Source organism: Amborella trichopoda, chromosome 11, assembly GCF_054954075.1.
Source record: "Amborella trichopoda isolate Santa Cruz 75 chromosome 11, AtrichopodaSantaCruz75HAP2 v2.0, whole genome shotgun sequence".
NCBI classification, from domain to species: Eukaryota; Viridiplantae; Streptophyta; class Magnoliopsida; order Amborellales; family Amborellaceae; genus Amborella; species Amborella trichopoda.
The window spans coordinates 4,727,344-4,753,696 of NC_142346.1; the positions used below are offsets into that span (position 1 = coordinate 4,727,344).

The 26,353-nt window shown below is 37.2% G+C and overlaps 1 protein-coding gene across 3 annotated transcripts; it reads left to right on the forward strand.

The window, feature by feature from the left end:
• Nucleotides 1-855: 855 nt before the first annotated feature.
• On the forward strand, nucleotides 856-17,337 carry LOC18441219 (bZIP transcription factor 12). 3 transcript variants are annotated; one of them, XR_002282136.2, is made up of 5 exons: nucleotides 856-2,094; nucleotides 3,051-3,122; nucleotides 4,390-4,458; nucleotides 5,408-5,437; nucleotides 16,883-17,337. XR_002282136.2 is itself a non-coding variant. In XM_020671628.2 (4 exons), the coding sequence occupies exons 1-4, from the start codon at nucleotides 1,321-1,323 to the stop codon at nucleotides 16,961-16,963; spliced, it is 957 nt and encodes a 318-aa protein (XP_020527287.1). In that variant the 5' UTR covers nucleotides 856-1,320; the 3' UTR covers nucleotides 16,964-17,337. The 3 variants fall into 3 exon arrangements, 2 of the variants coding, with proteins under 2 accessions (XP_020527287.1, XP_088706940.1); XM_020671628.2 differs by lacking the exon at nucleotides 4,390-4,458; XM_088850814.1 differs by lacking the exons at nucleotides 4,390-4,458; nucleotides 5,408-5,437.
• Nucleotides 17,338-26,353: the final 9,016 nt, after the last annotated feature.

Genomic DNA, 26,353 nt, shown 5'->3' on the forward strand with positions numbered 1-26,353 from the left:
AATTAGAGGGTTCTTCACCATCTAAACACTAGACGATTTTTAAGATGCACCTTACTTGAATAAGAGACCTTATATAAATTTCTTCCTAAAAGAAATACACTGACACAAGAGTACCCATTAAATTCATACAAATACGAGGATACAATATCCTAACTTTTAATGATTTAAGCGTCGGCAAAACTCACAATTAAAAACTTTTCTTTCAAATTTCCCAAAATTTTAGATAAAAAAATTCCTAAAATGTTTTGGATGAGGGAGTAGATACAAAGTATTGTTCCCGCGGGAGCATAGTACTCGCGTTACACTTCAAAACGAGAAGCGACTTACTTATAATGGGAGGACGGATTGCCCACGCCAAAGGTGGTTTGCTCTCTCTCTAGACTTTGTCATTTTTACCATATTATATACTCCCGCAAGACCATGTATTAGCTTTACTCGTCACGGAAACTCTATCCACGAGTAGTCCAGGGAACTCAAACTTGGGATGTAACCTCATAACCTACGTGAAAATGAGAAAAATTTCATGCGAACTGTTTATCCTCAAGGAATCAAGTGAACAATGTGCTCCTCTGAGAGTGTATGACGCGGTGGATATATTTAATTTTGAAGTCAAAAAGTGAAATCACTTGAAATAGCCGCTAATTTGCCGTTTATAGATAGCTCTCCCCTTACTGCAAAACTACCTCTCTCGCTCATAAAGACAACTCCTTTATTCAGGAGAGAGAAGAGTCTTGGAAAGATTCTCCACGCATTCGAAATGCGCTTAAAAAACCCTAGAAATGTTCAGAGAGGAATTCTTACCTGAGAAGGGAGCGTTGCCATGGAGATGATGGATTATGTAACTGGCGGAGTTTCAGAGAGAAAGCTGAGAAATTACTTGTTTTTTTTGATCATTTGTAAGTTTTCTAGGTAATAGATAGATATACAGAGATGTTTTTTTTAAGAATTAGATATACACTTTTCGATTTGCAATTTCGAACATTTTAGTTTACATACACTGAAAATTATAGTGAGAAATTTCGTAGAATGAGAAATCTTCCAGCTCTTACAGCTGAGAGAGAAAGTAGGAAGTTTCTATTTTTGTGAGAAACCCTAAAAAATCGTCCTGCAACAAGAATCTGGAATCTACCTTATTTTGGCAAGGAAACCCTAACGCGGTTTCTGGCGTCCCGTGTTATAGAAGCGTTACCCTAAAACATCGCGGGACGGTGTGCAGTACAGAAACTCAAAAGTAATAAAAAACCAGTGTTCCCTACAGCGGTTTCCGCCATTTGAGGTGAGAAACCCTGGAAAATCGCAGGTGAAAAGCGCGAGCGAGAAATGGCTTCTAAGGTGATGGCTTCTTCCAATTCCACTACAAATTCGGATCTGAACCGTCAAGCTTCAATATATTCCCTCACGATTGCAGAGCTCCAAAACTCGAACAAGGGTTTAGGGAGCATGAGCATGGATGACCTTCTTCGTAATATATGGACAGCTGAAGAGTCTCAGGCTATGGCAGCTGCTCTCGCCGGAAACCAGCCGGATTCAGGCCAATTGGCGGGGAACATGTCAGATTCTGGCCAAGTTATGATGAATTCTGGTTCTTTTCCTCATCAAAACAACCTTTCATTACCTAAACAAGTCGCCAACAAGACTGTAGAGGAAGTTTGGAGGGAACTTGCCTCCTCTTCTGCAACTGATCAGAGAGGAGAGAGAATGGTTTATAAGGAGCCTACTTTTGGGGAAATGACACTTGAGGACTTTTTGGCTAAGGCAGGGATTGTGAGAGAGGAGAACCAGGCTCAGGGGGTTTGTGAACCCTCGGATTGGAGGAGATTTGGTGTGAAGGGAGATGAGATGGTGTCTCAGCAGTCGATGTTTGGGGATGGGGTTTTGGGGGTGCAAGGGCAGTTTCAGAGATTAGGGGGATTGGAGGAGGGTGGTTTGGGGAGTAACAATAATAATGGGTTAGGGTTAGGGTTAGGGCATGAGGGATCAAGCAGGGGTAAGAGGAGAGCAGTTCACGAGCCGGTTGATAAGGTTGCCCAGCAAAGGCAGAGACGGATGATAAAAAACAGGGAAAGTGCTGCTCGTTCTAGAGAGAGAAAACAGGTACAATTTTCTGCTATTTATAATATTTTTAAGCGCTCTCTTTGGTTTGCTCTGTTGTGTTTTTTTAGTTTAATTGGGGTTTTAATTGTTATTTTCTAAATTGATATGGGTTTTTGCCGTTTTAGTGTTTTCTGAATTGTTGTTGTTTTCTATATTCATGATTGATAGTAATTCCGATGGTAGTTATTGTGAAAATTTGATTTACCATTCTGTTAAATTTTCTTTAAGCTTCATGATCTCTCTCGTATCGGAGTAGGGTTGGGATGGGAGTAGGCTAGCTTGGTCTTGATCCATGAGTATTGCAGTTCTCAAGGTCCTAACTACTGATTCCAAAGCATCAGTCCCCTAGGTTTTTTCACTAGGTAATTTTGGTTTTCTTTGTATTCTATTGTTATTGTTACTCGTATGTGGTTCTTGTCCTTAGATGGCTTTATGGTTGGCAGCTGGTGCGGTGGTGATTTGAATTGGTTTAAGTTTGTTCAACTTCATTTTTCACTTTCCTTTTTTGTCCACCTTTTTTTTCTTAATTAATTTGTGTTATCTCTACTCTCTCTACTCGTGTTATTTATTATCACTTATTCTGATTTTATGCTTCGTAATATTGAAGGATGCTGAATGTTGACAATCGTTGCTTCTAACACTTTAAACAACACTTTTTCCAGCTTTTTCGCTATTAGTTTCTTTATTTCTTGCTTTTTTCATACTTCTCACTTTTCCTTCTTTGGATTTGGGTTTTCTCTCATTTTTGGTTGCACTTGCACTCACTCCATGCTCATACTTCTTTTGAAGTTATAGGCTGTAGCTACACCTTGGTATTGTTTATCAAAAGGTCTGAGTTGGGGATATTTCTGGCGATCAATGAACTTATCGTATTGAACCTTGGTCTGCTACTCTGATGGTTTCAAGGGTTTATTATGCTTCTGTTATTTATTACTATTATTATTTGTTTGTTGAAGGCCTACACTGTGGAGTTGGAGACATTAGTTACACAACTGGAGGAGGAAAATGCACAACTACAAGCACAACAGGTACCGTTTCATGGCCTTTCACTATTTTTTTTCCCTTCCTGATTTGTGATTTGAGAAATTGTTTACGTTCTTACATAAAGATTGCCAGTATGATGATTCCACATTATTCGTACTTTCACCTCAAGGTGGACTTAGTTTTGTTGAACTCTGCTTCCTTTCTTTTTTTTGTTCTCTTTTCTTTTATAGTTTTACTGGAGTCTGCTTTATGTGATTGATATATGTTAGTCAATGTTCAATACATTTCTGCCTTTTTTGGATGTCATATGCTGCATGTGCAAAGAATCATGCTTTATGAGAATATTATGATTTGTTAAATCTATTTCATGATGTTGATGCCACCATGAATTGAAATGCAATAGAAACCTGCTTATGTTAGTCCTGTTTTGGACCCATGCACTTCTCTTTCTTAGAAACTTAGGGAGTTTCTTAAGCTTTGTTCACCTTTCACTTTGTGATGGAATTTCTTATTTTATACTGTTCACATATTATGTTAAACTTGAAGTTTAGTTCTTCTGAATCTTTGATATAAATGTTTCGCTTGTCGCCTAGTAGCAGCAATGTTATCATGGTCTTTCCCCATAGGAGAATATGGCTTTCAAGCCCTAGGTCATGTATTGAAAACAGCTTATCAATTGTGAGCCTAGTCTTTAAAATTCCTCAAATAAACCTTGTAGTTTACCATTTAAGATTTGGCAATTGCTGCATGAGACTATTGTGCATTTCAGATCAGTTGGGATGTGGGAGACATGATCTGCTTCTCAGACTCCCTCTCTGTATTTGAACCTATTCTTTGAAAGTTTCTTCTGATGAATTGTTTCGTCCTGTACAATTTGGCCGATGAGTAATTTTAACGACAGTGACACAATGGGATGTTCAGGGTCTTTCATTTAGAATCACCATGAAATAACTCGAAAAAGGGTCTCACTAAACCTTTGTTAAAACTTTTGGTAAATGGAAAACACATTCTGAGACCAGTACTAATATGCAGGCTGCTTACAAGTTGCGACAAATTTGTGGATTTCCTTTTGAGAATTGCTTGGGCACTACTTATCCAAAGCAATTTACAGTAGCTAATTAATTGGACATCATGAACTGCTTGATTATTTCAGTTTTTGGTTGGAATCCATGTTATTTATTCTTGGCATGTTTTTCAAAGATGCCAAGTTCAGCAATGGTCTTGGGGCCTAATATTGAAGTTTCTATGTCTTCTCTTATTTTGATGCTCCCAATAGAAATTAAAGTTTTTGCTGTGTTGATGTCCAACTAGAGCTAGACATGGAGTGGTGGTTGGATCAAGTTCAAATGAGTTTGAATCTGACATCACCGGTTATAATTTGTAAGTAATCCATGTGCCACAAACGATAGCTTCAATATCTTGGATTGATTACTTGATCTCTTTAAGCATTCCAGTTCCCTTTTCTATTATTACAAAAGGAAGCTGTTACATGATGTTGCCTATGGGCATCAAACCTAGATGTAAACAGTTTCCCTTTTTCTTTTTTTCTTTTGGGGGGCGGCGGGGGCGGGGAGGAGCGGGGGAGAGGACATCATAATATGGCAAGATTCAGGGTCTCCTCACAAATCACATGACTTCCTAGGTTTTTGAATTGACTCCACGTGGGCGTGACCCAATTCATGTTATCTTGTTTTAAAACATTGATTATCAGAGATGAGATATTCAATGTGTATTTGTAGTCAAGGCACATCTGAATCTCCTTAGAAGTATTAATCTTAAGAGATGATAAATGCGATTAGAAATGGTTTCCAACTTAATAGCTTTAGAGACTTCTTATAAGCATGGGGGGGAGGAACGGGGGAGAGGTGAGATATGAAAACAGAAAACAATAAACACATCATGAAGGATCTCCATTGTATTCACCCAAAAAAAATCATGGAGGATCTGGAGGCATAATCTCTTTGAGCATTTAGTCCTCTTACTCCGCTAAACTTGCAGTAGTTTTCTCTTTTTCGTGGTGCTGTGACTGACTTATTTAGTCATTCCTATTGTATCAAAGGGGGTCGTACATGTTCTGATTTCAAATACATGACATTGTATTCATCTTTTTATGCATTAAAAGGGGAGTCATACATGTTCGGATTCAAATACATGACCGTGCACCTCTTATTATGCACCATGCAGTAATTTAGTTCTCAGATACGCTTGATTCCATGTCCTTTAGTCTATGCCTTGTTCTCTGTGTTAAGAAATCAAGCTTCCTAGATGTAGTCCTTAAACTTCGGCAGATTAATTGTAGTATACTAATAGCAGATGTTGCAAATTGCAGGTTGAGGAAAACAGAAAGAGGCGTGAGGAGGTAAACCACTCTCTGAGATCCTTACCATCTTTTCAAAAACAAAAAGCATCTGAACAAAATAACTTGTGGTGCCCTTTACTCCGTAAGGAACAAGTGTATGAGTACGGTAGAGTTGAAGATAAATAACTTCTCAATCAGATTTTCTATCACGTGTACTATTGGATTTACATTTTGGAGGCACATGTTCTTGTTAAAAGGAAAGCAACAGTGAGATTTGATCTTGATTGAATAAAATGTTTCTGACTATATTCACAAAAGAAACTGAAAGGCATAATATGATTTTTCTTACTACCCTGTGCTTTGTAATCATAATCATAGTTACCGGAATCTCTGTATCGACCTTGCGTTTCCGGTTCTCAAACTCGATTTCGTGTTTCCGTTAAGAAATCTCCATGGAAACCGTTTTTCGGAACCAAGGAACCTCAATTCCTTAATTTCGGAATCTCGATTCGACACATCTTTAGAAACCTTTTTTCGGAACCAAGGAAACTCGATTCCTTAATTTTGGAATCTCGATTCAACACATCTTTAGAAACCATTTATCGGAATCAAGGAAACTCGATTCTTTAATTTCGGAATCTCGATCCAACACATCTTTGAAAACTTGAACCCATTGATTGCGGGTAGACGTTCCCAAATATATCGAATCTGGATTCTAGCGAGGATTAAATCTTGATTCCATGTCAATTGGAGTAGAAATCTTCCTTCGAATGCTTTTAGTGGTTGCAAGGTTTCATTATTTTACTTGTGCCACCTTGGATGGCATTTACTTTAAATTTAAAATATAATTTGGTAAATACAACACGTACAATTAGAAGTAAAACCATGGCGTAGACATAATCTTATTTTGTCTTTTATAATAATGAAGTCAAAATCACAATTTAGGAATACTTGTCTTTTGTATATAATGACCATAAGTTCAATAGTCAACACAATTACTTTCAAATTCGAGAAACTTTCTAATAAGAGACATCCAATATAGGTTCTAAAGTTGATGAAGCTCAAGATGTGTTTGTGGCTTCCTTCTCTATAAAAATGAAATCTTGATTCTTGGTAGGGGTCGTCAAACCGCATTCCATTGTCCATATTATTGTAAATCTCGATCTCAAACTGGCATGGATCTTTAATTATATACTTTAAAAACTTGATTTCAAATATGTTAGAATCACGATTCGAAGCAACAACATATCTATGTTTCACATATGTCAGAAACTCGATTCCATAGATGTCGGAAACTCAATTCCGCATATTAAAGAATCTTGATTCTTGGAGTGTCGATTCCAGGGGGAAGGAAATCCCGATTCCAAGGAGGACAGAATCTCGATTCCATAGGTGGATGAAACTTGGATCTATTTCGGTCGAAACACGATTCTCCAAAACTAGGAATCTCGTTCCTAGATATTCCTATTGTACGGAAAATGATTCTTAAGACAAGAATCTTCTAGCCGGCTGCGATTCCGGTTCCTAAAATGATTCGGGTTCCCAGACATTCCAATAAAACCTCAAATGTTGACTACCAGTGAAATACAATACAAAAAGAATGAAAAATACTGCTGCATTTTTCATCTATACATAGTCTCTTCTTTTGTTGTGTGTGTGCGTGTGTTTTGTTTGTTTGGGTGTGGGGTTGGTTGGTTGTTGAGAAAGGTTCTTGGTTAATTTCATCAAAATCTGTGGACTTTCATATTAAGCATCCCTACACTTACTAGAAGCATGGTAGTGTCTTTTATTAAAAAAGAAGAAAAATACAAGACTCTAACCTCTAAATATGCTAAGGATGCATTCATCTCACATTGGGACGATTAGTAATGCCCTAAGACTCAGCTTGTTCATTTTGAGTTGACTCAGTTGAGTCAAATTAAGGCTCGAATTCTGTCATTGAGAAGACATCGTAATGTGGCAAAATTCAGGGTCTCCTCATAAATCACATGACTTCCTAGTTTTTTGAGTTGACTTCATGTGGGTGTGACCTAATTCATGTTATCTTGTTTTAAAACACTGATTATCAGAGATGAGAGATTCAATGTGTATTTGTAATCAAGGCTCATCTGAATCTCCTTAGAAGCATTAATCTTAAGAGATGATAGATGTGATTAGAAATGGTTTCCAACTTAAGAGCTTTAGAGACTTCTTATAGGCATGTGGCAATAATTCTTTCAACTCATAGCATAGCATCCTAGATAGCACATGCAAAATGGAAGACGGTGTGTATAGTTGTGTTTTTTAAAATTTTGCTACTATCTCATTCTTGAGTTGTTGACCTTGATTTTACTTCGAAAAGACACAAAATTTTATTTTAAATGGAAAATGAAATCATGAGCACGAAGTTAATGTTATGTGAAATGAGATAGTTGACTATATTAAGAAAGTGGCAAAAGAAGTTTTAGGAGAAACTAAAGTGAAAAGAAATTTCGATAAGAAAACTTGATGGTAGAGCGATGAGGTTCAGAAGGATATTATGATCATGTTTTAGAGTTTGACAATGTAATTGAAATGATCAAAGCTTAGAAGAATATAAATGCTAAGAATATAATAAGTATGGCTAAACACAAGGCATATGATAATTCATATACTAAACTGGGGACAAGAGAAGGTGAAAAAGATGTCTTCAAACCAGCAAAAATGGGAGAATAATTGTAGGGACATTGATCATGTTAAATGCGTTAAGGGTGAGGATTAGAGGGTTTTGTTGAGGGATGATGAGGTAACAAAAGGTTGAAAATTGATTTTCAAATATTGTTAAATGACAAATACTATAGGAACACAACATTAGGAGGAACTTTTGACATAAATTAGGGTGGATGCCATAGATATATTTGCAGGATTAGGATATCTAAAGTAAAATAAGCTTTTAGCTAGATGAAGATAGGAAAGGCTTTAGGACCAGATGGTATTCTGATAGAGGTTTGGAAGGTTTGGAAGTGCATGAGAGATTGGCATATGCTGGCTGCCCAATTTGTTCAACAATGTGTCAAGAACAAAGAAATGCTAGATGAATGGAGAAAAAGTATTGTGGTACCTATTTACAAGAACAAAGGAGACATATAAAATTGTACAAACTATCGATGGATCAACCTTATGAAGCACACTATAAAGCTGTGGGAGAGAGTGATTGAGCAATGGGTAAGGCATGAAATGAGTGTATTGTTTTGGTTATATGCCAGGGAAGTAAACAATTGAGGCTGTTTTCCCACTTAGGCAATTGATTGAAAAGTTTAAGGAGAAGGGAAAAGGGGCTCCACATGGTCTTTATTGATTTAAAGAAAACATATGATAGGGTACATGGTTTTAAAATTAGTCAGATGAAGATAGAGTATATGGAATGCCAATTCAGTAATAATAGTAGAGACGAGGAAGTAGTTAAGATTGATAGCCAAGAAATACCAAAAAGAGTGCACTTTCAATATCTTGGGTCGATAATTCAGGATAATGGAGAGATTGAGGAAGATGTCGCGCATAGAACTAGAGTTGGGTCCGGCGAAGTGGAGATGTGCAATCGGAGTTTTTTGTGATTGCCACATACCATTGAAGCTGAAGGCCATGTTCTATAGGATGATTGTGTGACCAATTTTGCTTTATGAGGTGGAATGTTGGGCGGTCAGGAAACAACATACCCATAGAATGAGTGTAGCCGAGATGAGGATGTTGATATGAATGAGTGGCAATACAAGAAGGGATAGAATTTGAAATGAATACATTAAGGAGAATATAGGAGTTGCAACAATACGCAATAACATGAGAGAAGGTAGACTTAGGTGGGTAGGCTGTGTGTTGTGTAGACCTAGTACAATACCTATCAGAAGGTGGGAGTTATTTCAAGTGGAAGGCTCAAAAAGGGCAAGGGGTAGGCCCAAACGGACATGGTTGGAAGTAGAGAGAAAAGATATGGGGACTTGTGGCCTCACTGAGGGTATGACCCATAATAGAGCAGAATGGCAGAGTAGGATTCGTATAGTCGATCTCAATTAGTTCGGAAAAGGCTCTGACAATTATGATATGATAGGGTGCCTAGAGATTTAATTTAGTGGGTGTTGGAAAAGAAAAGAGTCTCTAGAGGATATACTGAAATGGTGAGAGATATGTACGAGGGAGTGCTAACTAGTGTGAGGACAACTAGTGGAGAGACAAGTGAATTTTCAATGACTATAGGCCTACGTCAGGAGTTAGTGCTGGGCCCACATCTCTTTGTTTTGGTTATGGATGAGTTAACTGGGTACCTACAAGATGACATATCGTAGTGTATGTTGTTCGCAAATGACATAGTTTTGATTGATGAGGCTAGAGGTGGATTCAATTTAAAGTTAGAACTTTGGCGGGATGCTCTAGAATCTAAAGGTTTTAAAATTAGCCAAACTAAGACATAATATATGGAATGTAAGTTTAGTAATCATTAGAGTAGAAACAAAGAAGTATTTAATATTAATGACCAAGAAATATCTAAAAAAGCTTATTTTCGATATCTTGGGTGGATAATTTAGGAGAATAGAGACATTGAGGAAGATGTCACACTTAGAATTAAAGTTGGATGGGGGGAGTGGAGATGTGCATCCGGATCACTGGATACCAACAAAATTGAAGGGGAGGTTCCATAGGATAGTTGTAAGACCAACCATGCTTTATGGGACAAAATGTTAGGTGATCAAGAAACAACATACCCATAGGATAAGTGTGGTTGGAATGAGGATGTTGAGATGGATGAGTGGCGAGACAAGAATGATATGCGAGGGAATTTAGGTGTGGCTTCAATAGGCAATAAGATGTAGGAAAGTAAGCATAGGTGGTCTCGCCATGTACAACGTAGGCGTAATACAACTCCGGTTAAGAGGTGCGATTTGGTTCATGTGGAAGGCTCTAAAAGGGAAAAGGGGAGGCTCAAAAGGATTTGGATCGAAGTAGTGAGAAGAGATATGGTGACTTATGGTCTGACTGAGGGTACCCTTGATAGGGCAGAATGGCATAACAAGATTCGTGTTACTGACTCCAAATAGAATAGTTGGGATAAGGCTCCAATAATGATGATGATGATGAATAACACCTTGTTTTTGATATAGGGGCAGCTTTGGAAAGCTCTTTTCCGAAGAGAAGGTTTTTGTAAAGAAAGTTCACAAAAACAACTTGCTACTGAAACGATCAGCTTGGTTAAATTTTATCAATTTCAAGAAGTTTCTTGCAAGATTAGTTTTTTTTGTAGATTATGCCTTTGAGCGTGTAATTATAGTAGAGCTTGACTTTAAGTTAAGAGTCATCTAGGAATCTTGACTTAAGCAAATTAATGTCACTGGTATCTTGCGACCTGCCCTTAATCTGAAGGATATTGACCCTGAAGCCTCACACTTTGGACGCTAACCATGTTGAGCTCTTCCTTAGAGCCGTAGACCGTCCTAGTTCATTCATCCTATTGCATCTTGGGTTCCATTAGTCTATCCAGCGAAATATATGAGTTCAGAAAATCCATTTATAGTGTCCCACAACTTGATGTAGCGATGCCATTTAGGCTCCTTGTGTATCTGCATAGCAGGGAAATGCTTATGCGCTCGACCTCTTTGGCTAACATAAGGTGTGATCTTGATTTGCACACAACTGCAATCTTAAAAAAGAAAATCTTCATTTTGCGTCTGCTGACCATCAATTATTCCTAGTGGCCATGTCATGGATAGTTTCTCAAGTTATACCATGGTGATACTTTTCCCAATTCCAGTTGCAAGGTTCTGACTGTGAATTGCTGAATTTCTTGAAGTATCATTCACACCAACAAGTGTCATGAAGCAATCTTTCTCATCAGAATAGTGTTTCATGTGTTATGTTTGTCACGTTCTTGGTTGGGGGCTTTACTTCTACTCAAGTTAGTTTTGTATTGAGTTGGAATGACAAAACTTCAAACCAAAGTGTTACAGTTAAGTTCTCTGTTGTTTTTTTTTGTTGAAAAAAACTTTATTATTTCACATATGATATTCTGTCGGTTTCGTGAGTTTTAAAACATTACTTGGTATGTTTAGGATGCTGTTTGATTTTGTTTGGCTTTACTAAACATAGATGCTTACTTTGGTGCACAACCCAACTGATATAATGAGGAAAAGAGTTTTGATGTATGCGATTCCTTAAGAGGCATTGATGAGTGGTGCTTTCTCTGGTGTATGCCCTGAAAGATAATACTAAGTGGGGAACTTTCTTTTGATATACTGTATTTTTTTAGAGGCCTGAACTATGGTGACTTTTGGGGCTGACTCTTGTCATTAGACTCTCTTACATGGAGGGAGTAGAACCAAATCAGTATAGCCAGAATCTCATAATTTGTTGCCCACTATTCCTTAGTTGACCTTCACATCATGGGTCCCATTCACTTGATTGTTAAGTAGGAGGATGCTGTGAAGATTGTTTAGGGGTATTTTGTCTCAATAAAATCACTAAGGGTTTTTTCTTAGGAAGTGGTATTAAATAAAAGGGCACCAGTAGTATGGTGCGGCGACATCAATAAAATTGATGAGATAAGCCTTACTACCGAAAAAATGAGTTGATGCTCAGATGGCCCAAGGTACAATATGGTGAAACTTCAGTTAAATCTACCTAAAAACCCCATTCCAGTATTCCAAATTTTAATATGAGGTGCCATAAAGCCATCTCCCAAATTTTGGCTCAAACAGACCTTGGATGATAAAGATATGGAATTGGCAAGTCAGGATCCTAGACGATATACCCTAAAATGGCCCTACAATTATGAAGAAACCTATGGAATGGTCCAATATTTTTGTAAAGGCTAGGAACCATGGTGAAAAATGCAAATCTCAAATTTGAGGCCGATCCTATTTCAAATCTTAAAGATGCGGATTTGACAAGTTTAAAATTTCAAGTGGGACCGGAACATTTTACAAAGGGGCTCCACCAAATATAGATTCAAATGCCATGAAATTCTTATGGAAGGAAGGATATGTCATGAAAGAGCTAGTTTCCAAATTTGAGCTCCATCCGAAATCAAATTAATGAGATACGTCTATTACAGCTGTGTAAAACTCAATGAGGATCCACACTATTTGGCTTCCTTTTACAAACAATCCTTGAGAAATCAGTGGCCAAAGTGGCTAGAAATTTTATGGGAAGAAAATCCCTCAAATTTCAGCCTGATACAGTGTCCAAAAGTACTTGTTCTAAGGCTCTCTTGGTCGGACAACAAATGGACCATCAATCCCTTCCTGAAAAGACGATAGTAAGCTATATGGTCCCTCAGGCCATGGGAGTTGCAGCAGCTACGAAATTTATTGGGGCATATTGACGGGGCAATATCTGATAGATGACATGACCAAATGGGCTCAAATTTCATGATGTTATTACTTGTTACATGGGCCTTCAAATGATATACATAAGGGTGTTCTTTGACTGAATCATGGCCATTTCAAAGAAAAAAGAAGGGGGATTGAAGTCATTGAAAAAGTTGCTACCCTATGACCTCCGATCATTCGTGGATCAATATCTCATGATCCAAGAAGTATTTCGGACCGAAATTTGGCAGGGAGATTCTATACTCAGTACCGGTCGTATCAATATATAGAGATTTGAAGATAAAGTCAAATTGATAGAGAAATTGTGGAGAGAAGTAGCTTGAATATTTTGGCATCACAGTTTCCAAGAATGGAAAGACATAAAAGAGCCATATCTCTCCAATCTAGCATCATCTTGAGCCGAAATTTTCACCAAGCATCGGTCTCGGCGTCTTCCATGAGAAACTACCCGCTGCTGTAAAAAGGGGCTAAATTTGAGCACGATGACGAGGTGTAAAAATGGGTATGTAATTTTTACCTGATATAGATAACCAAAACTCAAAATGAGTGAAACTTGACGAATCGAGGATAGTTTTCACTCAAATTTGTTGCAAAATGATCGTGGTTGATTGCTTCACAATTTCAAGGTAGAAATGTGGGTTGAAATGGTGAAAAACGGTCCGATTTGATGGGTTTTGGTGGTGGATGAAGCAGGAAGCCCCCTCAAGGGCAAGTCATTGAAAGTTCCAAGGTTTAGGCCTCTTTTTGGTCATTTTCAGCCCTAGCCCGAATTTAATTGTAATAATCCACCCCCGTTTGAGCCATGCGTTTGATTATGCACCCACAAACTTTTAGTATTCCCATGTGTTTTCATGTCTATGAAAACCCTCTTAACCTCATTTTTAAAGGTTGGAAACTTGAAATTAACAGGCCATCTAAGGGGGAAAGTATACCCAAATTCCCAAATTACCCTCACATATTTTCAAAATCCTCAAAATACCTTTCAAGTCCCAAAAGATCCCAAAACTTACCAAGAATTTATTACTCCTGGGCCTAACCCCTAGGAAGTCCAAAATCTTAGAAAGCCCTACTCCCAAAAGAACTTAAAACTTCCAAACATCCCAAACCTCAGAACTTTTCACTTCTAGTTCCTAGCCTCATAGTAGGTGAAGTTTAGGCAGGACGTGTGTACATTTTGGTTTCTCTGGGAGGCAAGGTTACCCTAACTAGGTTCGATACCACCGATCCTAAAGAGCAGGGGCATCCTTAGTATTCTATTACCTGGAGGTCTGAAAGGTCTAGTTTTCGGGACCTGGGAGCGTGCGTCCCCACCTTGTACTCACTTTATTATAAGCAATAAAAAGATTGTTGTTTTAATTCTGTGCCTCTAGTTACCGGTTTTTATTTGGGCTATCGAGTCATCCAACGCGTACCCGCAAGCAACTTTTAAAGTGACACAATGATTTGTCTATATAAATCACACAAAATTGTGATACCCCAGTTTGGCACAAACACAGAGGTGGCTTCCTAAACCAAAATCCCAGTTTGGCACAAACACAGAGGTGGCTTCCTAAACCAAAATCAGATCACTGCCTGTTCCTATTTGCCATTGAACCAATGTGTAGAGGCCTTATAACATTTATCTTAAAAAATGTTTAGTTGGGCCACTACAACAAACAAAAGATATTTAGTATTATTATTAGAAATATTGCGAGATGTGAGGCTTTCAAAGCACAAGTGAAAAATGTAATTATGGATGCAAAAATTGAAGAATGGAAGTTGGCCATCTTGGCGAGAGATAAAAGCATAGAAGAAGCGTCGGAACTTGGAAGAAATTAGAATCTGATTTTTCAGGAAGAAGGTTGTTTTTTGGAGCAAGACAAACCTCTTTTGGAGGTCGGTAGGGATTCGCCGGATACAAAAAGCAACAGGTGAAGTGGCATCCTGATGAGGATCAGAATGTGAGATCCTTGATTCTTCTGTACAATAGTAAATGCAGGGATATGAGTGTTAAATCCTGTGTACCTATATTAAGGGTACCTTGACAGCGTTCTACCGAAGGTAGCTATTAAGTTGGAGAAGACTATTGAAGATGAGGTTAGAAAGGTGGCATTCTTTCTCACGGTATTCTCCCGCAATTAGTGGGCCTGTTGAAGACAGATGACATGGATTCAGTTTCATGAGATGTGAAGCTTGAGTGGAAGTTCGAATGCTTGTTTGGCTGCCTCAACTCCAAAAAATAGCAGAGCTGTCACCGTCAAAGAGTACAGGCTGACTAGCTAGTAGGGAGTCCACAAAATCTTAGCCAATGCATCTCATTCTGATTCCTGACTTCAGGTTGCTAGTGGATCAACATTATTCTCAAAGGTAGCCTTTGTGGGGTGGGCTGATCTGAGATGGTTTTAGATTGCATTCGAGTATGTTGAATTTGCAAGATTGATACTCAGAAGGCCTAGGACTTCACAGTGTAGGACTTCACCACATGATATATGGCATTTGTTTATCTTTAAAAGGGGAGGTTGGATTAGGTATATTTCTTCAACTACCTACTCAATTTTGTTGAATGGGACTCCAAAGGCTCTCTGGTGTTAGGTTGAGACCTGAGGAAAGAAGATCCTCTTCCCATTTCCCTTCCTGATCAGTGGCAAAGCTCTAAGTTGGCTTATGTAAATGTCGGTTTTGTATTTAAATCATCCTTGGTAATGTAATGAATAAATTAGTCATTTTAATACACAGATGGCATGATTCTCTTCTGTGGTGAGGATGTCATACGTGAAAAGAATTTGAAAATGGCTGTGAGGTGGTTTGAGATGACTTTTAGCTGAAGTGGCATATTAAGAGTTAGCGTTTCAAATCATACTTTATGTTTAGGTGCACGTGGCTTTGGTAGCTGGAAAACTACCAAAGTTGCCTTTGTGCAGCCGAGAGAGAGTCTACGGATATTCAGTTATAGAAAACTGTAGATGGAGCCTTGCCATATGGGAAGGCCTGTTCTCTTCCCTCATGAGTAGAGTTGATTTACTATCTATATATGTCACCATTTTATATCCTGGTTGACTCATTCGAAAGATTCAAAGGGAGCTCCTGTAGCAAGATAACAGTGTGAGCCAGATGTCTCGCCTGGTAAGTTGGGAGAATGTCTCAAAACCAAGATAGATGGTGCGATGGCTATTTCTATGCCAATGCTACTTGGGAAGAGGCATTGGCAGTTTTGCTTTGGTGGCCAAGAGCTTATATGCCAAGTGAAAGGGATAAAGATGAGGCTCGTAGACCACAATATAGCTCAATATCCAGTATGGGAACTGTATGCTCTAGATATTAGTGATTATGTACAGGTATGACTATGGATATGATTAAAACAGATTTTTTTTTGTGATTTTACATACATGTTTGAAGTATCCAACACGGATAGGGCACCCGTTTTGAAGTGTCCGTGCATCATAGTCTATAATTATATTATAGACTAGCTTATAGGCAAGGAGCTGGCTACAAGTGAGGTATATACAGGAACTCAATGTCCATTGGGTCAAAGATCAAAATCCAACTTGCATTATTAAGGTATGGCCCTTTTCATCTTTGTACGCAACCTTTTGCCTTACCCTTCTTGTGCTGTTCATCAAGCTACTGCTGTAACAAAGTACAGAGCTGAGAAGTGACAAAACTAGGGTATTATGATTCTGTGGATTCTGGTGCTATACGTAGATCATGACGGTAGCCAATATATTAGCCATCGGATTTGCCTGTTATCGTGCATGAAAGATATCTGAAGTACATAATATTGATCTGTTTATCAAAAGAAATGAAATATTGATATTTGTTTGTCGTTAACCTTTTTGGTGGTGGGCATGATTATCTTTTTCTTCTCTTTTCTATTTTCTTTGAATGTTTCATGTAACTCTTTATAATCCACCCTAGATTGCACATCGGAACCCCAATGTTTGCTTATCAAAAATAATAATTATTAAGAATCTCTCCTCTCTCTGTTTGTCTCTCTCTCTCTCTCTCTCTTGCTCATGTTGTTGTGGTTGCTTTTGCATTAGTTGCAGAAGAAACATTCTAAACTTTTTAAAGAGGAAAACCTTCATATGAAGAATATACTGTATATATATCTTTCAAGTACAATCAGATTTATGTTGATATCTTATAGTGAGCTTTCACGCTATCAACCAATCGTCAAATTCTTGGTTTTCAGTTGATGAAAGTTTTGATACCAGTTGATGAGATGCCAAGGCCGCCGCGCATGCTTCGCAGAACTCGCTCCATGCACTTGTAGATAGAGAGATGATCGAAGAAACCTTGGAAACCTCAAAAAGGCTATCATTTCACATGCTTACATTAGAGATTAACCCAGAATTGGGGCACTCTATACCCTCAAATACTATCCTGGGTCCCCCCCTTCATAGAAAGCATTGACACAAGGAGAAAGAAGCATGGGGATCTGGGCTCTTTTCCAAGGTCGAGGGCTTTTGGAAATTGAGGGTTGGTTGGGATACTAAGCCCTATCTTCTTGTTTTTTTATGAGGAAGCTCGTGGGTATTCAGAGAAGTTTAAAGACATGCCTGAATAATGGCCCTAGCTTAAAGAGGAGAATGTGCCCTTTGTATCTAAGTATCCTATTATAATGATATGATAATAATAATTATAACATACGAGATCTCATTTGATGTACAGTGTCTGATCTTCATTTTTATTGGTGGTACTGGTAACAGAAATCAGAATGCTTCTTCTGGATTTATTATTCAGAGTTTCCAAGAAGCAAATGTGCATTTCCTAGGGCTAGCTTACTGAACTGATGATAAAGAAGTAAGAAGTAATCTATCATCTTGAGTTACTTCTTAACCGCCACTGTAGACACATGGAACACTACTCATGTTTCATTATGTCACTATGTATTGAAGATTTCCTACTCCTGGGAGTATACTATCTATCTGCTCCCTTGGGAAAAATTTATATCAGGAATGCCTTTTAGATCCCAAATTTTGGGGATGTGATTTCTAGAACCTGGTCACCAGCCTCAAATAAAAAAAGAAAAAAAATCGGACTTCATTCTCAATGTGCCTAGAGAAACTGACATCTGAAGATTAGAATGGAACCATCCAATTTTCGGATGGAATGATCAAGATGTTCAAGAACTCAAAATCTAAATTTTTTTCTTCAAAAATAGTCATTAAGTTAAAATTAGATGGATCCTGAATTTTTCAAATAAAAAGACTCCCAAATGATTGCTTTTCCCTATGCAGTAATTGTATACTGTGCTCCCCAGGGAGTACAGTACATGCGCACTGTATTAGATGTGACTGCTGAAGTGAGAAAATCATATGAACTCTGTGACTGCACATGTGGTGATGACTAAAGGTATATTTTTTCTTGGGATGGTATACATCCTTGGAAGGGTGCACGTGTTCCGTGCACCTTTCAATCTATTGAACCTAGCTTCATCCAATAGCTGCAAATTAGTTTTGTTTTTAATTTGTACTTTTATTTAAAGTTATCTTTATCCGAAATTTGGAGCACATATGTATTTTTATATGGCCACCAAATAAAAAATTATTTTGAGTAAAATAAATTGATCAACCTACCTTTGAAACAACTCAAGGGTATCTAGGTTAATTTTTTTTGTTCATAAATTTTTTTTTATTTGATATTATTCGTCATATAAAAATGCATTGATGCCCCAAATTTTAAATAAATATAAATTTTAAATAAAAAAATAAAAAAAATTAATTCATGGTTGTTGGATTAGCCTTGTTTATTCTGAATCGTTTTATGAGTGCATGCCCTTTGATCGTCTAAAGAGACGATCAAACAATGTTGAGAGAGAGAGAATCTTGTAATGGATTTCTAAAGAGACATCAAACAATGTTTTTTCAACATAAGTACTTAACACTTTGATATATGAAAGCATCCATAAGTGAAAACTTTTCTATGTAGATGAGAGCATCGTAAGTGGATTGTTTTCTTGGAAAGCTCCTCATTTTATGATAGAAAAGTTTTCCATCGAGAGGCACATCAAGAGGGTGAAAGCCCAAGACCATAAATGTTGTGCAAACAAGCATATGATGAAAAGGTGATCCTCATCTTTTTCATCACTCTTAAGCATCGTGCATACGTTAACCGACACTCTCTCTTCTTTTCTTTAATCCTCCATAATTAGAACTTTTTCCAAACTCAAAACCCAAAACCCAAAGGCAGACCCGAATTTAATGAAGAGATTGTATACAAAGAGTCCATTTATCTTTTGTACATAGGAGCCACAATAATTTTTGTCCCTTAAATTTCAAAATAGGTGGTAAAAATATCATTGAACAAACTCAAAATTGCAAAAAAAAGAATTTTTGAACATCCGGACTCACCCTAAGACATATTTTTCCAAACCTTAAATCCATCTCAATCTATCACTAAATACCAATAGATACAAACATTTAACCAAAAACCTAAAATCCGTTTCACGATTCCAGAAAGCCTCATCTTCCATCATAGAGGAAATATAGACCTCCTTGAGCCTTTGTTACATCGAGTCAATGATCCTCTATGAAACACTATCGTATCTTCAAATAATATCCTACGTGGTGCCATAACCTTCCCCACCTTAACCAAATGATTATTAGTGATTTTTTTTTTGACAAATGTTATCACATATTATTAATGTTTATAAAGAAATTATATCACTCACTCATAACATCATTCAGAATAGTAAATGACTCCGAAGTCACTCCTCTCTTCGCCAAACCATCCGCACGACTATTTGATTCTCTGTAAACTTGATGGAATGATAAAGATACCTCCTCTCCCAGTTTCACCACTTGCATCCAAATCGAATGCAGCAGCTAAGGAACACGTTGGACCTTATTGTACCAACTGATCACATTCTGGGAGTCACCCTCGACAACAATTGGCATACCCAAGTTCAAGCTTTTTATAAGAAGTAATCCTTTGAGTAAGGCACTAAACTCAGCGAGGTTGCTTGTGGCAATACCGATAGGTCTGGCATAGGCACAAACAATAGAACCAGTCCAGTCACATACCACCCCTACTATCCCTGCACTCCCTGGGTTACCAATAAAGCTACTATCAAAATTTAACTTTAGCCACCCTTGTTGCGGAGGTAACCAATGACCACTTGGTCTAGCCTTTAGCCTCTTAAAAGACATCAAATAGGCTAAGTCAATTGGCACATCAAATTCACTAATGCCTCTCTCTTCCTTTGTGACTGACAACCAGCACTACCTTATATGTAAAATACGTTGCAGCACGTTACCATAGGATAGACCAATTCCCTCAAAAGTACTCCTATTCCGTTCTTTCCAAAACTCCCACCATACAGCTCCTTTCACTATTAGTGATTCTCAACAAATCAGGAAATTAGACCTTTAAAACACAATGCCCACCCATTTCTGATTCCAAAATACTGCTTTATCTCCTTTGCCAATTACCCATCTTGAATTTTTGTGTAAAAACCTCCTTACATTGCAAAATCTATTTCTAAATAGAGGAAATAAACTTACCTATCTTCCTGTCTCCAACCATAAGGAAATAGTCCATACTTAGCTACTACCGATTCACTCCGTAAATGTGTGTCATCGTGCAAACTTCTCCACCATCATTGATCATTGTTTAGTAACTTCAGTCTTCTCATACGTAGGCCCCAATATTTTTTTGGTGTTCAAACTTTATCCCAACTAATATGATGATACTTCTTCGTAGCACTATGACCTTTCCCCACAAAACTTGTCATCAGACTCGAGCCTACATGCTACATGGATGAAAAGATATGCATATTAGCAAGTGTAGACTTAATCAAAGTGATATGACCCTCCCTTGAAAGATATTTGGCCTTCCGCAAATCCAACCTAAGGGCGAATTGTTGTATCAAAGGATCCCAAATTGATGTAGGCAATCATGAATCTTGAATAAGAGATTGGCATGTCAAGGTATTTTTTTATTGGAAATTCAACTATTTTACATCCAAAAACCCTAGCCAACCTTTACATCAATTTATGTGGGCGAGATTCCCACCATCACAGTATTACTCCTATTCACCTTGAGGCCCAACACTGCTATGCAACATCTCAAATAAACAATCGATCCTCCTTTTACATCACAAAAAATTGAAGTATCTCCTACATATTGCAAGTGAGAAATACTTAAAACTTCCTTAGCAACTTAAAACCATTAAAGGGCCCTCTCTCCTCCGCCCCGCCCTCCACAATACCACACTAAAAGCTTTGACTGTAAGAGTAATTAAGCACCTTGTCTAACACATCTGCTTGCTTTAAAAAAACCTTTTGCGCCCCTCATTTTCATAATTTTTGTAAAATATTATAATCCATCCTATCATAAGCCTTTTCAAGATTTATCTTGAAAAGAAGCCATGGGATATTACTAAGCTTTCCTGAACGCGCACACTCTTGAGCAATCAAAATGCTATCCATAATAAAATCCCATTTTATAATCTTGTTGGGGGTGATTTCTAGACACTTTCAAGTCAAGATGGAAATTTCCAATGTCCAAATCTCTCTCTCTACTTTGGTCTTATTGTCAATAACTGTTTCCAAAAGATTATATGATCCTGAGGGAGCATATTGTGGAATTAGAAAATCCTATTTAGAAGTATTTTTCGAGCCGTGTGTTTGAGGGAACTAACCTCCTAAATCTAGAGCTAACCTAAAAGATAAAACGAAAAAAGGAAAAAAAAATTGTAAACACTAGAATTTGACAGAAAAAAATTTACAAACCAAAAAAATGAACAAAGGTGTCGCATTTACAGGACTTTTGGATTTGTGTTAAATGGCTGGACCTGAGTGTTTAAATATTTTTCTCTATTTCTTTATTATCTGTTTTAAATACTAGTATGTATGATGATTCTAAATTACCGAATTTCCATAATAGAAAGATCCTTATGAATGGCTCATTTGTCCGTGGGAGCAAGTGTACAATGTGATCCTGAGGAAGTAAGGATGTTACACTAATATTATTTCCCAATTTGCAAAGCTTTCTCCCTATCTCTCATTGTCGGATGTCCATATCTTGTTTATCAAAGCTCATGGTTTGTCAATCTTTTAGTTACTTTATTTGATTTTTATAAATAATATTGTTTGAATATTTAAAGGGTCAAATCGAGAAGAGAGAAAGCCAAAGTCTTGAAAGGGTTGGGTGAGTTGAGATTGGAATCTTTGAGGGGGAGGGGGAGGGGTGGTGGGGTCATAAGGAAGGCACACGAGACGGGAAATGCCTTCTACAACGGTGGCATTCGATACTTGATAGTTTATGCCCCCACTCAACACACTCCCTTTAGGAGGATAGAGAGAGAGAAGGGGTTAGAGAGAGAGAGAGCAAAAACTCAAAAATAGAAAGAGGTCACCTTGGAGAGACCTAGAAATAGTTTGGAGAAAACTTATTTTTTTTAATTCCATGAGTATAAAACTGTTTTGAGCTGTGTTTAAAGGGCAAGCTTTTTATATTCTCCTACAACATAAAACTTATATACTTCCCCTTATCCAACCATCCATTCTAAATAGAGGGCTAAGATTGCCCCAATCACAATGTCACATCTCTACACCACTTTTTTTTTTAGTATATAAACTATTTGGAAACCAAATTTTGTATCCTCTATTAAACTCGCACTAACGAAAATATATAAATATTATTTTCAATAAAATAAAATGATCAAAATACGCTTGAAAGATTCAAAGGGTATTTTGATTATTATATTTTATCGAAAAAATATTTTTAATATTTTTTTATAGGTGCGCCCCAATGAGAAGATGGCACATACAAAATTTCATATTCATAAAGTTTTTATAAAAAAACTAAAATACTTTGAGACATCATATCTAAAATCAAACGGTGAGTGGCTCTCTTGATCAAAATTGGACGGCTGGATGGTAGGAGAAGCATAGATCTGTAGGGGAAGTAAAGAAACCTTTCTCGTATTTAAAACCATGGTGATTTCCAATCTGGATCGCTTGTTACTCAATTTTCTTATTTTGAAAAGTTATAAAACTGTTTTGAGCGGTGTTAAAAAACCTAGTGATTTCCAATCTAGATTGTCGATTCGGATGGGAATCGGTTGGGACCGAACTTGTTTTTGGGATGGTAGGGGTCTGAGCCCAGTCCCCTCCCCACGCCCCTAAAACACCCATTATATATATAATATATTAAAACTTATCTAATGTTTTTTTGGGTCCCCTTAAAATTTTCACCCCATAAAGTCCTATTTAAATTCAAATTTTTAAATATTTTTTTAGATGACTGTTGCAGACCGATCCAAACCCGATAATCAATCCAACGATCTAATACAGATCTGCGAATGAACAATCTGCCCCACTAATCCAAGTTTTAAAACACTAGATTTTAGAGAGATAGTAAAGCATAAAATCAAGGGATAATACTAGCTTCAAGATTTGATCGAACAGTCATCAGAATACATTAAGGCTTAATGGATAGAAGGCCCTGTAAATGATCAAACATGATCGTGTCGGCAGAAAATACTTTGAACACCATGTCAGAGGACTTATGTGATTGGAACTTGTTGTACCAGGCCCTATATGCCTTGAAAGTTTCACGGTCGGTTAATAGACGTCTTAACCGATGGACCTACTCAAAGACTATCAAGACGTCTCATTTTGAGACCATACTATGGGCTTATGCTCTCATGCCTATGGTGCGCCTCCCACATCATACATGGGAAGATTTGATTGAATTGATGATCGTAGGGATATTCTGTCAGATAAAAAATGGCTTAAACAACCAGACTCATGAAACCTCTCCAAATCATGTTATTTGGAGATAAAACTTTGTAGACGTCAATGTTTGGACACTATATGCCTTCCATTTAAAATTCACTGGATTTAAACATCGTTTGAGAGGATCTCACGAAATGTCGTCTGTTAAGCATGCTTAACCAACAAAATTATCCTTTATAAATTTGACTTTTAACGATCAAGAAGATTATATTTGGGGTCAAATAACTCCCTTCTTAAGGTTCTAGTCATTTGACCATCGGTTTAGTGCTAGTGATGCTACGCTCAGCAGTAAGTGGTCATGTGTATCATCAGTTGAGATGCAGCCAGGACGACACCCAATCGGTAAAATTGCCAAATTTCTCTTAATCTACAAGGTATTTTTGCATGAGACAAAAACTACTGGGTTCCTAGTTCAAATTTCTCCTGTTCATGAGGAAACCTATCCTAAGGTTTCTCATGGTGAAAATGGTTGAAGCCGCATTAGACAACATTTTTTGTGTCAGGATCTTAATTGCCAAAATCTCATCTCTCCTTAAATACTAGGGTTTGTATCACCAAATTTGGTGGAGGCATGTACTATGATGGGCTTTATAACATATTAAAATCTCAAGATTAGATCTTTAAAGGGCATCAAGTTATAAGCTTCATCATCCATGATTCCCTACTCATAATCGTAGCAGAAATTTCCTAATTTTGACAAGCATAACTCTCTCGATTCTTATCCAAATTAAGTGACACTTTGTTGAGATTTGATGTCTTGTATTTTGAAGAAATAGATCTGGCAACGTGGAGTCAAAGGGACGACTTCGAAAGGCCGTTAAAATCCCGAAGGGAACATTTCGGTACGTGGGATATTTCGGTAATTTATACCATCTGCCTGGGACTCGATATATTGTTGTGATGGGGTTCTTTTAGGGTTAAAGGTAAAAAGATATTTCTTTGTAATACGGAAGAAGAAAGAGGTGTGAGTAAGAGAGCTATTGTAACCCTATTCTTCATTATCAGTAAAGAAGCTCTCATGTACCTATAAGCACGTTGCCGAACCACGTATATTTTTACGTTGTGGTTGGTTATCTTTTTTCTTTTGTGTTTGTTTCGTAGATTGTTTTTAGTTTTCCAGGGATTGTTTTTAGCTTTCTACACACTTGACCCATAGTGTTTGTGGCTTGAGTCTCTATTTGTCTATATAGCTTCATGGGAAAGGGATTTTCCAGTAGAAAGTTACAGTTGTTGGATTGAAACATGATCAGTTGGACATACAGTTTTCACAGTTTGATAGTTGAAGATCAGATGTAACTAATCTTCTGAGTTTTCTCATTATTTAAACTTGTTCAAATGAGTTTGTTTTGGTTTAAATTCAAAATCAAAGTTTAAAAGAAGTCGAGCAAAAATAACAGGTTGGAAGTAGATTTCGAAGGATTCATACTTATCACCCACAACCATTATCAGGGAAGAAGTTGATGAGATCTGCTGATTTTGGATAAGCACAAAGAAAGTTCAAGTATATCCATATGGAATGGTTCTCACACTGTATTTAAACACTCTCCCTCACACACTTGAATAGAGATCAGATCCAGATAAAAAAGTGCAAAAATGAAAAAATTTGAGAGAGACGTCCCATGTTCCCACCATCATCTTCTCAATCTTAGGAACATGTAAAACCCAAAGACCAGCAAGATTGAGAAGTTTTCCCACCATCATCTTCTCTATCTTAGGAACATGTAAAACCCAAAGAGAGATATCTGCAAGTCATACTCACTTCAAGGTTACAAGTGTTGGAAAGGAGCATAGGAGTGGAGAATGATGCCCCTGTGTGCAGGTATACGGGCATGGTACGCTCAGGCACTCATATTTCCTTTCTTTCTCTTCTCTTTATATATTTTTTTTTTTTCTTTGAGTCTGTAATCCTTTAACATGGATTTAAATTTCTTGAAATTCCTCACTATCCCATTATATTTGTAAAAACCCATTTCTGTAATTTCAATGATAATGAAAGCAGTTTTAGAGAATTTGTTCTTCATTATGGGTGATGCTCATGTTTGTTTTGGAGTTATTTCAATATAAAAACTTGTCTTCTGCGCACATTTTGGGGAAACAAATCTTTGGAAGCACCTTCTTCAATCTCGAAGTCAAGTTTTTAGCAATAATATTATACAAATTGACAAGAAGACTGATTGGGCGTATATCATTTAAACTTTTCATGATAGTCTTCTTTGTAATTAGAGCAATACATGTCGAATTAATATTTTTGCTAATGAGTACCCTTTGAAAAAATTCCTCTACCATTAGAACAACATCACGTTTAACCATACTCTAGAATTTTTTAAGGAACATCAGTGGGTAGCCATTTGATCCAGGTGCTTGATCGCCAGCCAAAGCAAAAATAGTTTCTTTCATTCCCTCCATGGAGATGTCAGAAGAAAAAAACCTTCCTTCAAATGCAATTTGAAAAGGAATATTAGAAAATTCAATCTATAAACTCAGAGAAAAAATATTAATTATTTAAATTTTCCTTTCAACCACTTTAGTCTCGACCTCAGTCTCCAGTAAATCTCTTAAAGTCTGAGATAATCAATTAACTTATTCCTGTGCTCCATTCTCTTGACTTTCTGCTCTTCCTCAAGTCACAGCTCTTATCCATGATAAGTATTACAACTTTTTGGTCATGCAATATCTAAACCAAATGGACTATTGTATTCTTTATTAGGTCAATGACTTCTTCTCTTCTAACCAATCTAAATATTTTGGGCTCTATTATCTTTCTCAGTTTGCAATAAAATGGGCTTGTGGTCTGATGATTACTTGGTATGCTTTAGCATTTAGTGTTGTAAAGAGTTCTCCCCGTTAAATAGAGATAAAAAATGTGCCCAATTTCGACATAATCAAATTCGACACAAGTAGTTGTGCAACTCATACAA

What these genes read in the sequence shown, in the direction of transcription:
- LOC18441219 (XM_020671628.2), top strand. Translation starts at nt 1,321, where the DNA reads ATGGCTTCTAAGGTGATGGCTTCTTCCAATTCCACTACAAATTCGGAT. An exon ending in CACAACTACAAGCACAACAG is followed by an intron (nt 3,123 to 5,407) that starts GTACCGTTTCAT and finishes TGCAAATTGCAG; the next exon opens with GTTGAGGAAAACAGAAAGAG. An exon ending in ACAGAAAGAGGCGTGAGGAG is followed by an intron (nt 5,438 to 16,882) that starts GTAAACCACTCT and finishes CTTGGTTTTCAG; the next exon opens with TTGATGAAAGTTTTGATACC.